This window comes from Haliaeetus albicilla, chromosome 19, assembly GCF_947461875.1.
Source record: "Haliaeetus albicilla chromosome 19, bHalAlb1.1, whole genome shotgun sequence".
NCBI lineage: Eukaryota > Metazoa > Chordata > Aves > Accipitriformes > Accipitridae > Haliaeetus > Haliaeetus albicilla.
Window position 1 is genome coordinate 23,371,640 of NC_091501.1, and position 16,832 is coordinate 23,388,471.

Consider the following 16,832-nt stretch of genomic DNA (forward strand, 5'->3'; position numbering starts at 1 on the left):
GTAAAAATTTAGGGGAGTAGATATACAAAGCAACAAGCATCTGAATTTAGCACTAGCATGCTTGTCCTGCTTCTATTGGGCTCTGAGCAATTTGCAAGACTCACACCCTGCTATACTGCTTTCTCACAGCACAAAATCATCACTTCCAAAACACAAGTGAAAACACAGCCAGAAGGAGAACCAGATTTGCAAAGCAAATTACAGCTGGTTTGATCAGTGTAGCTAGCATGTGCTAGCAAGAGAAGACACCACAGAGAGTGGCCATTTCCCCATTTTTCAGTGCAGCAGAAGCTTAAAATCACACTGGCTCTTCCATCATGGTCTGAAAGGTCTAGGCTTTGGTTGGAACGTAGGGAATTTGTGAAACTATTACAGAGAAAAGTCTTATTTTGTGCCACTATGTGCAGCTACAAGAGTGACAGGCTGGGAAGCAATTCCACTAGTCCAAATTATGAGCTTCCCTGGCCGCCTTGTACAGATCCTCCAATGTCTGTACCAAAGCAAGGATATCTGCAGCTAAAACTGCCTGGCAGAATCGGAGCAGACTTGGTCCAAACCTGGCCCCACGGTGGTTCGGTGACTGCAGAGTCGGGTACTATCACATCGCTGTGTTTACTTGTACACGGCTTTCACAGTATTTTTATTTCATAGGTTATCCCTCTAGCCTCGCATAACTACCTTGCATTTTACTAGTTAGCAGTTTACAAAGAAACATTTTTTTCATGGCATGCCACTTAGTGGATGACAAACCACTTATTAGATCTGCAATATGACTTGTATGGGAAACTCAATCTGGAACTTCTGCCCCATTACACAGCAATCAAAAATTAGTATACACTGACAAGGTGGTCACTGTCATCACCATCACCAATTAAGACAGTTTCTGTATCAGTTTTAACATAGACTAAACCCCTTACGACAAAACTCAGGTGTTCTCCAGTCTACGCAGACCCCATTTTCCCTGCAGATGTGAGCGTAGGAAGTTATCATCTCGCAGGCTTCATCCTCATAGCAGCTGGTCTCTGCGCAGGCCTCGTAGAACATGTTGGGGGAGAATATCCTGTGGCACTCTGCAAACCGATCAGAAAGCAGAAAGCGGCAGTGGCTCGTTGTGTGCTCAGAGCATCTGTCTTCTCTACGGATTTCACAGATCTTTCCTGGCTCTTCCACTGTCCAATCTTGGATAAACACGGTGCTGTCAGGAGTGACAGAGCCATCACGTAATGTGAAGTCGTTGACATGGTTCTGGTCACACACCCCTAGGAGAGGGAGTAAAAGGAAAAGAAAAAGTCTGGATACAGTCAGCAATAAAATAAACCTAGAGAAGACAGGCACAGGGCAGACAGAGCTGGTTGGGGCCACTTGGTGAATGCCAGGGGGAAGAGGAATGAGTGAATGATATTCCTCATGGCTATTATCAGTAGAGGCATAAAACCCCTAGGTCTTGTTTCCCATTTCCTCATTACAGGAGGTATATGTTATGCCACAGAGGTATAAGATATACAATAGATTATACCTTTGAGGTTACCATAGAATTAATTCTCCCAGGGAGTAGTACCCCTCACAAAACATTCACCTTCACTGCAAACAGAAATCTATATGTAAGAACCTAAAGTTAAACCTCCATCCAAAAAAAAAAAAAACCACCAAACAACTGACCTCCTTGAAAAGATAATATGAAATAAGTAAAACATGAGAGATGTCCAGCCTGTTCTTTCTAAGATATTACTGGGAGTCAATGAGCTGTTACATTGATAGCCAATGTAGAAAAACCTACATAGATTAGCAAGTGCCAACAACAGGGGATCAGTTCAGCCAGAAAGTTTGCAGGTTCAGGGCCACACAAATTACAATAACATAAATAGCAGTTCAAGTCCAAGTAGGAAGCTGTTAAAATTACTAGCTTTCAGACTTACCACAAAGCCCTTGTGTTCCTGAAGAAAAGCTCTTTGAATTAAGTTTAAGAATAAATTCATTGTTTCTCGGAGTGAATGTGAGATTATGTCCAAGATGGGAGAACTTGATTTCATGCATTATTGCTCCATAGACAGTGACTTCAAACAAACTGCTAGAATAGGGGATATGAACCCTTTCACCATTAACAGCCACCTGTTTTCAAAAAGGCAAGATCATCACATCAGTTCTAGAAAGCAATTAAAATCAACCCAATCTTACAATTGCAACATATTTTGACTTCACAAGTACTTCAAGATCCAGCTGAATCTGGACATAAGAAACAATTTTGCAAGCTGAAATTTTCTCTTGATTGTAAAAATGTACAGAACTAATTGACCTTCATTCTGTTTATTGTATGAACAACTCTCAACATTTTCCCATACGAGTGCATACCTTCCTTCAGCATCATGTATTTACAGACTAGCAATCTAATGCCATGAAGTTAAAATGCTGCCTACAGACCCTGATTATCAATAAAACTCAGTGAAAGTCAATGCTGTCCATCACCATGCAGAACTGGCTGCAGGTGTTTTGGTCCATCCTAGTCTGCTACACAAGTCAGAAGAGATCACCTTTGCAGGCTAGGCAACTCCTGTATGTCTGAGGAACCCAGAGACTGAAGAATGGATCATATTGAATTTGACTACTTCTCTGCCTACAAAATAGATGTAATGCATACTAAACTGGCCTCTCTTCTAACTGAGAGGTCCATGAGCAGAGGTCCATCTCCAAACAAGGTAAGAACCAACTCCCTAGCTCTTCAACTAGCCAGTTACGCATAGACTTGTGAAGAACAGACCGCTTTCCCATCCACCGAACGATAACATTGTGTAAAGGACCTCTGCCAAAAGAGGAGAATCAGAGTGCAGTATGTCCTGTCTATAATCCCTGCCTTTCTGGCAGAAGTGTCAGGGAGATGTTGCCAAATCCCTTGTTCTTGACATTGTCACATCAGCACAACAGGGAGAACAAGAGGAGAAACGTGTCTGGCTTGTTATGCGAACATCGATTATATCATGAAATTGAAACGAGGCATTTGCTCAGAAGCCTAAGAATAGGCTGCAAGGGGAACAGAAACTGGATAAAGGGAACAAATCTGTCCTCGTAGCCTGAAAGCTATAGCATTAGCAGAAAATGCACAGATCACTTCACTGTGTTTAGCTTACTGCCATGTCACTGAAGAGCTGAACAGATACACCATGATGTTTCACTTCAATGGAGTCCATACAGTTCATCCTCGGTGTTGCTTTGCATGGTCCTTCGTGGAGGAGAACTTCAACATCATGTTGCATGTCTCGAAACAAGGTGTAGGAGCAATTGCCGGTCAGCTTAAAATTCAGCCCATCAAAAGTGACAATATGTCGAGATGAACTTCCTATACAGACACCTGCAAGTCAATGAAGAAAAAAAAAAAAAGAAAAAAAACATATAGGCATTCACTTCTGTTCAAATTATACTATTTCTTCACAATTGTTATGGGCATGTGGAACCAATTAATTGAGAAAGCTAGGAAGGTAATGAATTGCAAATGCTGAAGCAAATAATTGACAAGAAACTTTGGCAAATACTTCATCGCGCAGGGTTTTTTTAAGTATCTTTGTCTGGAGCAATTACTATTACAAAAGATTTGGATAAACTTATAGGAAATCCCTTTTAATGTGAATAAATTTCATGCAATGTGATTTATTAAATTTTATATGAAAAATAAGAGCAGGGAAAATCCCTTCCCCCTCTGTAGAAAGACTATAACATACTTATTTTTTAATTTTTGCACTGCACTTTTATTATGGTATTTTTTTTTATTCTGTACAGTATTATATTTGAAAGAAAATAACACTATTTCATTCTTATCAAACATGTCACAAGTCGATACAAGGGGACTTTTCTGGTTTTTTCAGATGGGAAACAGGTAAAGGGCAAAAAATATTGTGCAGAGGATAAACCAGTGGTCAACTGACAGCTCAGTGTCCTGGTCATTAGGTTATAAACAATTTCTTGTCTTCACAAACTGGAAAACAAGGCAGATTATAATCTCACAAGTACTAAAACAAAATCTGAGCAAAAGGATGCTTCTGACTCATGCATTTTCAAATCTTTTGCCTAAAGATAATAAGGACAATAAAAGCAATGTCAGATAAACATGCAGGAAAATAATTCTCCTTGTTAATAATTCAGCTACTTGGCTTCTAACTGAGATTTGAGAATAATCTGTTTCCCATTCATTGACCTTCAAACTTAATTTCCCAGGAAAAACATCGAACAGCAACTTGTGCTAAAAAAAAAAAAAAAAGCAAGCAAGCCTATCTCGTATACTGTCAGGCACGGAACTGTCAAGAGATACATCCCTTTGGAGCACTGGAGCATCTTCAGATGTTTTACTGTACCTGCTTACAAAGTTCATGTATAAACAACAATGAAACAAGTTAGCAATAAAACAACGTTTCTCAACCTTTTTTTATTCCTGGACATCTAAAAAAACCTAAGGATAATGGGAATCCCTTTACATTTCTCACAGGTATTCTGTAGCACAAAATGTATTAATGCAATCCATTTAAGTGTAGTCCAAAACCACCCAATAACCATGAATCACACTTTGCAAATCACGTTACTATAAAATTTGTAACTAGTTCAGCAAGCAAGCACCTTCATGGTTTAACTCCCTCTGAACTCAGTTATATAACATAAGAAGAATACATTTTCAAGTACTTCCTCTTTGCAAAAGCATTTGTCGTATCATCTGCACTGTCAAGCAATCGCTTGAAAGTGTGCTTTAGCTCTCTAAATAACTAAATACTACTTTGCTGAATCACGAGAGTCAATTAAGCATGTACTGCCACGCTCCTGCAGCACAGATTGCCTAACCAGCCTCCATCCATACCAGCAAAGAGATGCTGAAGCACACTGACCTCCTAACTAAGCACCTACTTTGCTATGCCCATCTCTAAAGTTTACCGATTGGTGTGAGTTTTGGCTCTGACTACAGCACAGAGGGCATCACAATCAGCCTTCCTGCTGGCTACGGATGTTGCTTTAGTTGACACAGCATCGCCCTGGTTTCACTGAGTAGTCGTTGAAATGAGGGTACTTTACCTGTGGGTTTTTGATCAACTGAGTGGGATTGGGGACTTTTTATCCTCTCCTTCTATAACATATGAAAACTTACTACTTTTCCCTCACAAGCTGTACCACCTTGGGGGGGGGGGGGGGGGGGGATAAATAAATTTTGGGTACCACGGCTCATTAAATTCATAAAGAGTTAAACAGTTGTTAGCTCATTTAAACAGCAGCAGTCTCAGGTTAACTATAGGTCTTTTCATGATAATCAGCTAACAGTACAAATGGTAATTTTCATTTCATCCTTTCAGAAATTCATTATGAAGACAGGTTTTGAATGCCAAAAGTAATGCTTTCATATTGCTATCAATATATTTACGATCCAGAAAATTATTACAGATGCACTTTTTATGGGTAGATATCACTACGAGCATCTTTTAAACATTATATTTATGATTATTCAACTAAAAATCTTTTTACCTTTTTGAAATACTTGTATCAAACCAGAAATGTTAGCTTTAAAGGTTTTGGATAATCAAATGTGCTTTTACAAAGTACTAAAACTTAGGGTGTTAAAATTTTGGATGTCTAACAGTTCAGGCATCAAAATCTAGCTACCCAGCTTAGGTATTTCAAGCAGTGCCCTGAAGAAATTGTTCTTAAAACCACCAGTTTGTCAGAGGACATTTTAAATTGAGATTATACATTATAAAGAGAAGGTATATATTGGGTTCTGATTTACTTTCTAAAAGTAATCACATGACTCTAGATATAAGCCCAGTTTTCAAAATTATGTTGAGGAGTACAGTCCCCTAAGCTCCATTAAAGCCAAAGATATTCAGGCTCTCAACAGGGTTTAAATGCTGTAACACCTACAGGTTCCTGTTTTGGAGATTTCTGCAAATTTTAGCTGTAATAGCATGCATGATTGGGCTGTAGAAATGCATTCTTTTGTATAGCTACAACCTTTAAGAGCTACTGGAGCTGATCTTTTTGACATTTAATTCAAAACAAACATCTTGACTAATTTGTATGGAAATCAAGCATATGACTACAGTGCATTTCCCACAGAAAGGAGGTAAGGCTCTGTCCCCAAACTCAGGCTGAGGTGTACCGAAAGACCCAGCAGCTGAGCCTACTCCTCGCTCCCCCATGAAGAGCTCTTCCCCATGACTTCATGCAACCGGGCATCACTGCCTCCTTTACCCCGGACTGCCTCCATTTCACCATTGCCAGAGCATCTGTCTGGGCATGGAGGTGATCTGGAGGTTCCAGCTTGGGTTTTTTTGCTTGAAATCATCATTCTTCCTCCCTCAAGTCTTCCCTTCACATATGTGGGATTTTCCTAAAGGGTCTCATTTTTCAGTAAATGGATCACCAGCCTCAGGGCTGAACCCCTCTGCCCTGTAAATGCGAGTGGGTGCGCTTAATTTCTGTTCCTGTCACCTCAGCCAAGGTACTAATCACACAGCGGTCGCCATTTCTGCTCAGATACTCAATGTGAGATTTTATGGAAGGAGGAAGCATTTTTTTATTGTTGTTTCTTTAATATGCATGCTTGATTGAGGTCAGGCCAAACCCTCAAGCCTAGGGGCGGACCAAGAATACATCGCTTGCTTACAGCTTGCGAAATAGATTTCTGTTTTCTTCCATACATCCTCCTTCCCAGTTCACACAGCTTCGGAAATTGAGTGTGAGATTCTCTGATAAAACACTGTAGATATGCTAATGCAAAAAATAAGCTCGCAGCGGTCCTGAACTTGCATATAGCAACACACATTTAGGCATCAGTAAGGCTTTCATGCTCCTAGCTGTTTTCTTAACCAGTGTACAGCATCAGTTCCCCCCACCTCAATCATCTTTGATGTGTACAACGACTGAAGAGCTCCATTCAGTATTACATTTCTGATAAACATTTCAGGCCATGGGGAGGGACAGACTTACATGCAAAGATAGATACTCACATGGACACATCCATCGGCAGCCACAAGTTTCTTCAACCTTGACAGCAGGAAGATTGCTGTGACATACTGGTTTTGGCATCCTCTCACAGTTAATTTGGTGACTCTCCAGAACTGTGTAATCTCCTGGAAAGCATGTCACAGTGTGGCACTGGTCCGGTAATGTCCATTTGTCACCAGGCTAGATGAGGAGACATGGATATTTAATAATTGAGAAGAACATGGGCGGAGGGGAGAAAAATGCAAAACTTGGCTGCTGTCACGATCCAACAGCTAGCAAGTAAAGTGACACTGACAGCAGTGCTACTCAAATTAGCCTTGGATAATTAAATAATAGAATGCAGTGTATTAAGGACTTCATGAGGATGAGAAAGTTTAAATTAGCAACACTGTAAGAAATAGACTCTGAAATTCCAAGCACAAGATAAAAGCCTAGAACAGGAGATGTTTTATTACAGCAGAATGAAGTATCTGGTACTCCATCTATTGTTAGCTTAGCCATCCTACAGCATGCATGAATAGCATAGTCAACAAAGATTTCCCCTTAGCTTTTCTTTAAATGTCAAAGCCTTTAGTTTTCATAAGCCATAAAATTATTTTAGAAAGAGCTCTGATCACAGATGGTCATGGTACAGCAGGAATTAACAATATTTATTCCAAGCTAGAAAGGCATGGAATACTCCAGTTATTCTATCCACAATTCCAAAACTTTAAAACAGTTCCTCCCTTCCCGAAGGGAAATTGTTCCTTTACCAGATTCCTGTTGTTAGATATGCATAGTGGTTTTGTAAAATTAAAAACAAAATATAAAATATATTCTCATCTTTTAAAGGACAGTCTAAATTTTAAGGCACCAGGATTATATACTACCAAATGACAGAGAAATAGATGTGGACACAATCTGGAATATCTCAAGATTCGTATCTGCAAAAAGCTGAGCTCTCTGGCCCCAGTCCCGCAGAGCTCTAAAGTCCATAAATAGGCTCAATGAATTTCAATATAGAGTGTTCATCCCCGAGGTCTGCATTCCCAAGAATATCCCCAAATGTGGGAAACAGCCCTTTCCAGGCCTATCTCTACACAGGTGAATCCAGAAGCACTAGTAACAAGCGAGACAGTGGTTCTCTGAACTGGGTAACATTTCTTGATAATCACAGGCAGAAACATGTGGCAAAGAAAAGTTGACTGCTGTTGAGCAAGGTCATCTTCCATCCTCTCCTTTTCAGCTTACCCACCATTCCCATGAAAGAGAAGAGCAAAGTGATAAAATACTTAGGTAACCACAACATAATTCACAGACTATTCTTGGCATTAATGTGCAAACCAAGAATAGTGATGTGAAAGTGTCTGAGCTATGTGATACTGTCAAGTCTAAAAGAGAACTGCCACAATTGCAGCCATGAAAATTTACATATTAAATATGCTAATTTACTGGACCGGCTTTGTATGTTTCAGGACTTTGAAAAAGGCAACTTGTCCTGAAAGTGGCTTAATACTTTCCAGGCTTGTGAGCCTAGAGGAAGCTGTGAAAAAAGTAACACGAGGAGCTTTAAGTATGGAGAAAATATTTAGATAGGAAGAAATAGAATGGTTTTTAATTATAGTTGTCTCGCCTACAACTCATTGAAAGTGGAGCACCTGGAAGGGTACATATACAGCTGCGCAAGTCTGGCAAAGGACCCTCTGGCTTCCATACATATTTAATTGTTTTTATTTCACTCCTTAACAGAACATCTATTGGAAAACATCTAAGAGCTGGACAAGAAAAGCAAAGCACAAAACATTAAAACAAAAATATCAGTTGAAGGATCCAAAAAAGCCAAGAATGCTGGTGCAGAGGAAAACGCAGGGACTCTGAAGACAAAGAAAGCCTAAAATCCCAATTGATATGAAATCGTAGGAGTAAAAATAGGACAGAAAGGAAAGCAAAAGCAGAGGTTTCTAAATCGTGAAGGATAAGTCTGCTGAAAGTGATGAGCCTGCCAGCACACCGGAGGAAGCCTCAGACTTCCTCTCCGAGGGAGCTCTGAACCTACGGACCTGGACTCGCAGACTCTTTCTCTTACAGTGCATCTGCAGGAGACCGAGCCACATACCTCGACCAGCTTCATCAGCTGGCACCTTTTAATTTAGTCAGGGTTTTGTTTGGTTGGTTGTTCTACTCTAAACCAAGCGCTGAACAATACGCCAGTAAAGTCATGCTACGGAAACAGTTAGTTTAGGACTGTGGTTTTTACCACCACATGTAGACTAGAAATGCAGAAGATTGCTATACAGATCACTTCATGATGAAGTGCTACCACTATAAGACAAGTACCTACACTTCTATTATCACCATTATGCCTGCTTAAAAGCATCAAAACAAGACTACTGATGAAAATTAACTACATTAAAAAAACCCCTTAATCTATCATAATCCTTCACATATTCTGTCAGCTGACAAGTTCAAATATTAAAACAGTGGTTCTTTCCACAGCCTGTATTTAGCATTATTGGAACTCCTTGCCACTAGATTTGATAAGTACTAAAAACTGATGTGGATTCAAAGAATGACTGAACAAATTCATAGAGGAGAAAACTATTGAGCACTATCAAACACAAAAAGGTGCCACTCGCAGCTCAGGGTGTCCCTGAGTCACAAATTGTTCAAGGCTAGGATAGTTCAGGGAATTTTCATATATTCTTACTTACGTTCTTCCCTGACTTCTATTACTGGCCACGTAATACAGGGGTTGGATGGATTGATCTTCTATCCTTCTGCTACTAACAGTGACCTTAGCCATGAATCTTCCTTCGACAGTCATTTCCAGGGTAGAAGTAATAACAAAAATAATGTAACAAATCATATCACTCACGATACTGATAGGATTTAGGCTGAGATTTTTGATCCTGAGAACTCTGATTTCCTTGCAAACTGCAAGAGATCAGTTCCCACAATCTCCAGGTGCATGACAGACATCCCGCTTGGGGAACTGAGCCTCCTGCAGTAATTCTCTGAGTAACGCCTGAAATATTATGGATCTGATGTAAGAGCCTGTCTTTTCTGACTTAGGAAAGAGCCTTGATTCTTCATCCCCATGGATTTGTGAACTACGCTGGAAGAGGGTAACAGGCCAACGTTGGCACGTTACTGCCATTGAGGCAGCAGAGGAGTTCAGAGCGTGGGGGCAGAACACCAGAGGCATAACACTTCCACAGTGTCCTGTGGGCACCACAGGATGCTCAACAGCCTGCTCCAAAAGGCAATGGCTACCATGTCGGCAGTATCTTCTAAACCCCATTTTTTCTGGCTGACAGAAAAGGTAACACAAAATCCCCCTAAAGGCTACCATTTGAAAGTGTGGTTCATTTTTATATGGACTAGAGCCTGCCCTCTTTTCTTCCAAAAAACATTTTAGCCAGAATGGAAATTGTGTTTTAAGTTTACCACCAAAAAAATGAAGTCTGACATGTCTGAAATTCACGTTTAGCCTTTCCAGCACTTACCTACATGTACCTGTATCTGCTTCTAGGAGCCCAGAGGCCTGGACACATGCAATTCAAATGAATAAGCAACAAGAATCTGATCATTTTTTGGTTTCAATTAAGAAAGTTTTCCAAGTTTAGTTTTGGTTTGTTGGTTTTTTTCTTAATTAGGTTGTCAACCTCAAAACCACCAAGTTATACTTAGTGTCTGATCTAGCGAAAGCCTTTATGTGTTCTGACCAGCTGACCAAGGCCAACCATGTAAGGCAGCTTTGATATATTTCCTGCGTCTAGACAATTCATAAGCATTTCTTTATTAGTCACATCCTTCCTTACAGTCATGTCTTCACAAGGGAAAAATCAAAGGAATATTTTTAATGTACTGGAAATTCAAGATAAATCCTAGGGTAGAACTCATAACTGACCCCTACTAGAAAACACGTAACAAGCTTATGTTAATATTTTTAAATGCATGAAGTATCATATGCACTCAAAAACCTTGGCATTTCACCTGAGATGAAGGAACTGAACCATTTATAACTCCTATATCATTCCTTTCTTAGAGCAGATCACTTTTGATACATCGGACAGGTGTACTAACATTTCTGAGCATTTTCTCAGGATTAATAAAAGCTTTTCTGCAAACGAAAACTAAGAACTTTGATTTCATTACATAAGAGATGTTTTTCCCTAGAGAGTTGACTATCACGCAATAATTATCTTCCTATAAATTTTTCATAGGGTCAAGGTACTTGTATTTTTAGCAGAAGGAGGGGGTCTGGACAATGACATTGCCTCGCCCTGTACGTGCACCCTTATTTTGGCCATGTCTAGCTTTCCCAGAAGTTCTTTCACCAGGTGATGGAAATACATTTTTCTTTGTCAGGGAAGACACCCTGTCACAGGTTTTGGCTCTGCACTGCCTTCAATAGTATTCAACACACTGCAAGATCAGGTGTCGTTAGAGGAAGTCTCCTTTGTTGCAAAGTTATCCCATCAGTTCAAAAGCTAACATTTTCCTCCTAAAAATAATTCTTAATATTGTCCAACACATTTTGTTTCAGATTTGTTTCAACACATTTTGTTTCAGATGAAGGTATTCATGGTCCAGCATGAACTTTGTAACTTGAAAGCCAGGTGGATGACCCAGGCAATACACTTACTTTCTTTCTGTTTCCATCCTCATCTATACATTCTCTGACAGGGTCTGAAAGAGAAAGAGACATCTTTTAGCCATCTCACACCCTTATCCAGCCTTATAAGTGGTGGTCACCAAAATACAGGTTGCTTACTAAAAAACGTGACTTTGGCTGTAAGAAGTTTTTTTTGCATTAGAATGTGAAAATCCCTACCTGAAGACTGAGGCATTTGTCCAAAGTGTACAAAAGTCAAAGAATGCATAAACTTTGTTACTGCTAGCATTACCTGACTTCTGCAATGACATTGGTCCCAAAATACCCTGTGAGCAAGTAGGCTGTAATTCTACAGCACTCCTTGTACTGACATACAGCTCTGCCCAGACAGTACATAAAAGAAGATCATGGTTTTAGCTCTGAGGCAGGGTCCAGCCTTCCTTCTGAATCTTGTGATGAATTGAGAATATTTCTGGTAATTAGCAGGTAATGAGAATTTACACACCCATGCACACACACACATTTATTAAATGCAGAAAGATAAATACAGCGAGTAACCTCAAGATAAGATTTGTCAGCAACTAGCCTAAGTATGAAAATAGCTCAAATTCAGTTTCCTGACATTCAGACATTACTGTGATGAGCAGTTTTTTCTATAATCAGTTAGGTGGTCACAAGGCACCCACTGAGTTGCAGTTTCTATGTTTATGTGCTCTCATAACACACCTAAAGATACATGGAAAGTAATTTCATGTAAGTATTATGGCATGACAATGTGATAAGCACGTGTCTAGGAAATTAAAACACTGACTAGCAAGCTCTTTATATAATACTATACTTTGCTAGCATATATATGCTCCATGCTCTGTCTTTTCCAGGATAAGTAATTTATTTTGAAAGCATTTAGGAAATCTTTTAAACCTTTTTAATAGTATTATTTTTGGTACACTTCCATACATAAAGTAAGACTCCCTCCGTACAAGAAATCCAACTGTATGAGTCTGGAGGGGAAAATTACACTTTACAGATTGTAAGAAACTTAAATAAAACAAAAGCAAACAAAAAAAAAAAAAACCAAACACACACACACAAAAAAGATGACAGTTTCCCACCCTGTAGCAAAGGCTTTATCATCAGCCAAAGGGAGACCTAAATTTTTAAGATTTAGGTGTCTAATATAAGATACCTATCATTCAAGTTTTTGAGCATACACTTTGCGCTGCTGGAAAAGCTTTCATAAAAATACAAAGCTTTCACCTCTAGTACCAATAGGTTATAGCACAGATTGCAATAAGAAAGTAGTTACTAGCTTCAAATTCCTGCTCCCTATCCTATATCTTGGATCAATGTAATTTAGGGCAAGAAAATCACATATTTTACAGTGAGAGGAGAGGAAATGCATCTTTAAAAGCTTATTTTAAAAGAAAAGAAAGAAAATGGCAGCTGTTTAAATCTAGAAAATGGCAGCTGTTTGATGCTCTGGAGAGATTTTAAAATGCCAGAAGTGATCCCAGTGGAGACTGATCGGATATCTCTAAGCTGGACTGTGCACACTCTGCAACTTCCTCATTCTTAGTGGTACTTGGCTCTGCAAAAAAGTCCACTTATTTTAATGGAGACGTAACTAAGCCCTAGTAATGCTGGTAAAAACCTGTGCAATGACTAACACGATGAGATAGTGGTTTGCGGAGAGGACAAGTAGATGCTATTGTAATAGAAATAACACCATCACGAATAATAAATATCTATATACACACAGAGCAAGGAGGCAAAAGTAGTAAAACAATGGCCAGAGTTGAAGCAAGTTTCCTTACATGGGGGGCATGGCTATCTAGAAATAAATGAATGTTTAAAATCTTTTATACCTTTTTTTTTCCCCAGTATTTGTTTTCCTAGAAAAGTTAATTTTTCCTTTTTCTTTTTTCCCTGACCCTTTAGCTGAATTCTTTGTAGACATACACATAACAATGCTTAGGTCTGTGCAGAAAAATAGGTATGGAATCTTTGGAATCTTTATTCACAACTAACTTGTAACATTTCTGAAGCATGCCCCCATTCATTTGTGACAGCTTGAGCTTTCCTGGTGTCCTTCAGTTAATGACCAGCCCTGATTATTAATAAGATGATAGCTTGAAAGTTCACGCCTAAGCAGTTTTAAAAACCTTGCTGAAAGTTGGTGGATTAGAATAGCAGTTGGCTACATGCTGAAAGGGCTCAGATTTTGTTACACCTAAGTGATGGTGGGGTCTATGTTAGCATTTGTGATGAGTGTCAGTGAAACACTACCAAAGGAGCATTGGGCTGACTTCTGAAATCAAGAAAAAGCACTCTGGTTTTGGCATTTCAATTTGGGCGTTTTGCTCCAGTTATGCGGCTACAACTATATTGGACTTACCCATGCACACTTTGTTGATAAATTCACTATTCAATGTGATCATAGTGGATAAGTCTTCAAAATTCTGAAGCTTCATGATTCTGTTAGCAGCTGATGGCCCAGTTAAAGTTCTCAGTTGCTCTTCATCATATCTGTTCCCAACCCCAATTGGAAACAGGGATACCCCTAGGAAAAGAGAAGAAAAGGTTTTAAGTGGGCAATGCACAGGAGAAGGAGGTCTTTGCTGTTGTATTTTTTTCATTTGCTTTTTAGAATAAAAGATCTGGGAAAACTTTTTTTCCCCAACAGTTAATTTTCACATATTACTTGCATCACTCCCTCCACATAGGCTAAAGGCAATTAAGGGCAGAAATGGTTATGCTCTAATCACAATGTTAGCTAAGATGAACTCTATTAGTCCCAAGCATAATACAATCATGCATAGTCAACAAAATGCAGCTGCAGACTTAATAACACCACCTTCACTTTTTTCCAACTGTAAAAAAATCTCAATATGTTGTATTCTTTCTTCAGTTACATGGCAATTGGATTATTTTCAAACCATTTAATTAAAAAAAAAAAAAAAATAATAGTTGATAGTTGTTATTTAGTCCATGCTTATTCAATAGCTCCCAGAGCAACCTACAAAGGAAGTCAATGTTCCTCAGCTGAACACCTGAGGAATCTGAGGTACAGAGACTACAGCCAGAAAACTTGAAGAAAAATAATGCTGTACACATTGATAGCAAAAGCATATTCCTGTATAAGTCGGTGCAGAATCTGATCACATCCTCTCTCTATTTATTATTATTGCAGTGAACCTTTCAAGATTCACTGTATTGCAACAGTATTGAATTTATAATATTAGAACACATTTCTGTCATCCCTGGCTATCCACGGGACCTTGGAAAATGAAATGCCACTAATTTATGAAACCTATAGAAGCTGTTTAGCTTAAATTGCAGATTGGTCCTGAATTTACCGGTAATTCAAAGGCATCTTCCTCAGGCCTCTTTCTTACCAGAACATAACGCACTGTGAGTCCTGAACTTACATGAACATACCAGTGCCTTAATTTTTCATCCTTTGTTCTACTGCATTACTTAAAAAGCAACAACTCTGCTTAAAAATAGTGACAGCAAAACAAGATTTACTGTTTATTCTTGCAGAAAGTGCAGCAGCCTCCACGGTGTCTTCTGATCTCCCCGACACGATGACTATCGCGACCTTTGATGCGCTGGGTCTCCCTCCGTGGGATTCCGACATTGCATTCTGAACTACAAAATCAATGGCTTTTCCTAAGAAGAAAAAAGATAAATGAGAGAGACAATAGAAAACTCATAGGAGACTATAAAAATAAATCTTACGTTGTATTAGTAGGTTATAGAGTACTGGAAAATACTTTTTCTTGAAGGACTTTTAATGTCTGCTTTATTGCTGCTACATGAAAGATTTCAGCTATTAAGAACCTACCAGTACTATTAATACATCCCAACACAGGAGGGCCATCCTTAGCTCTGCAATCTCTGAAGTGATGGGAATTTTACTACCTTTCCCTTAGCCACGAGGATAAAGTTACGCTCCTCACTTTAGTAGTTACCTTTTCCAGAAACATTACCATTGCATTACACAAAAGGAAAAAGATATTGTGAAAAAGTACATATTCTACAATTGCAGAACAACAGTGACATCAAGTGGCTATCTGATCTACAACTTCACACCATCCTGAACTGCACACACAAGTTGCTCAGCTCCCAAAGATCTAATCCTTCCCTAATTTGGTCAACTTTTTCTACGGGTGTGACAAGCGTATCTTGCCTCCCTCCTACCAGCAACGTCTCTGAAATCTAGACTCAGACTAACCCAGAATATAACTGGGCAATCCATATTAAAAACAAAACAAAAAACCAAAACTACAAACCAAACCCACCAAACCCCACAAAACACACGAAGAAATTGTACCTTAGCTACCAAATCACAAACTGGCAAAAATGGGTAGCTGCTGCACTTTCATTTAACATCTGTGAACACTCGGGCAAATTTTTGTTCAAAATCATGACCTCAGCAAGAGAGCACTTTGCTGGTACTTGTATTTAGATATGTACTTGCACAAATATTTATACTGGGAATCATGATATGCAGCTTTCTTAAAAGCTCGTTTGGGCTTGGAAGTTATCAGGTTAGGAAGTAGAAATGATACCGTGTGACTGATGTGACATTCAGGGCAAACAGTGAACAGTGAATAACAAATACTCGAAAGAATCGTTCCTCTGTGTAATCTGCAGTAACAGTGGAACAGAAATACGTTTGCCTGAGGAAGTCACTGAACAATTTTAAATATCAAACACGTTTGTAAAACACTGGAAGTCAGATCATAGATAAGTCACCAGCACACCCCCAGAACACCTGAACACTTTGCACTTCATATCTTCTTTCACTGTATCACCCACTCCTTTTCACTTGTAGAAGCAAAGATCCTTTTCCCAAGCTGCTACAAGCATGGACAACCTCTAGGAAGCTCACTTAGCACTTTGACTATGGATAACGTGGCAACAGCAATTGGAAACTCTACAAGGCTTACATTAGGGTTTCAGGAAGAATTTACCCCTTGGAAGAATCAGAACAAGTATCTGGAAAAAGCCCACATGTTTCCTTTGCCACAGTACTGGTTTGGAGGTGACATTCCCTTCTCAACTACTGTTGCTTTCCCCATCCTTTCATGTTGTCCCATACACCTTACAGTCCCTGACTGACAGCCTCATATCCCCTTCCCACCTCCAGCCACCTCTTCTTCCCCGTTAGCCCATTATCACTATTTCCTTAGCCTCATCTTCACGTGTCACCTTTCCACGCAGATGCCCACAACTAAAGAGAAGAGTTGGGACCCAC

General features: G+C 39.3%; 1 protein-coding gene across 1 annotated transcript in view; it reads right to left on the reverse strand.

Moving 5' to 3' along the window:
- Positions 1 to 16,832, reverse strand: part of VWF (von Willebrand factor) — a 144,822-nt gene that overhangs the window by 42,015 nt on the left and 85,975 nt on the right. Inside the window, exons 31-37 of the mRNA XM_069806803.1 lie at positions 15,098 to 15,241; positions 13,965 to 14,129; positions 11,600 to 11,643; positions 6,975 to 7,152; positions 3,123 to 3,343; positions 1,917 to 2,109; positions 918 to 1,259 (exon numbers count right to left, since the gene is read on the reverse strand). Coding sequence (XP_069662904.1) covers positions 918 to 1,259; positions 1,917 to 2,109; positions 3,123 to 3,343; positions 6,975 to 7,152; positions 11,600 to 11,643; positions 13,965 to 14,129; positions 15,098 to 15,241 — 1,287 coding nt within the window. The remainder of the gene's footprint in view (positions 1 to 917; positions 1,260 to 1,916; positions 2,110 to 3,122; positions 3,344 to 6,974; positions 7,153 to 11,599; positions 11,644 to 13,964; positions 14,130 to 15,097; positions 15,242 to 16,832) is intronic.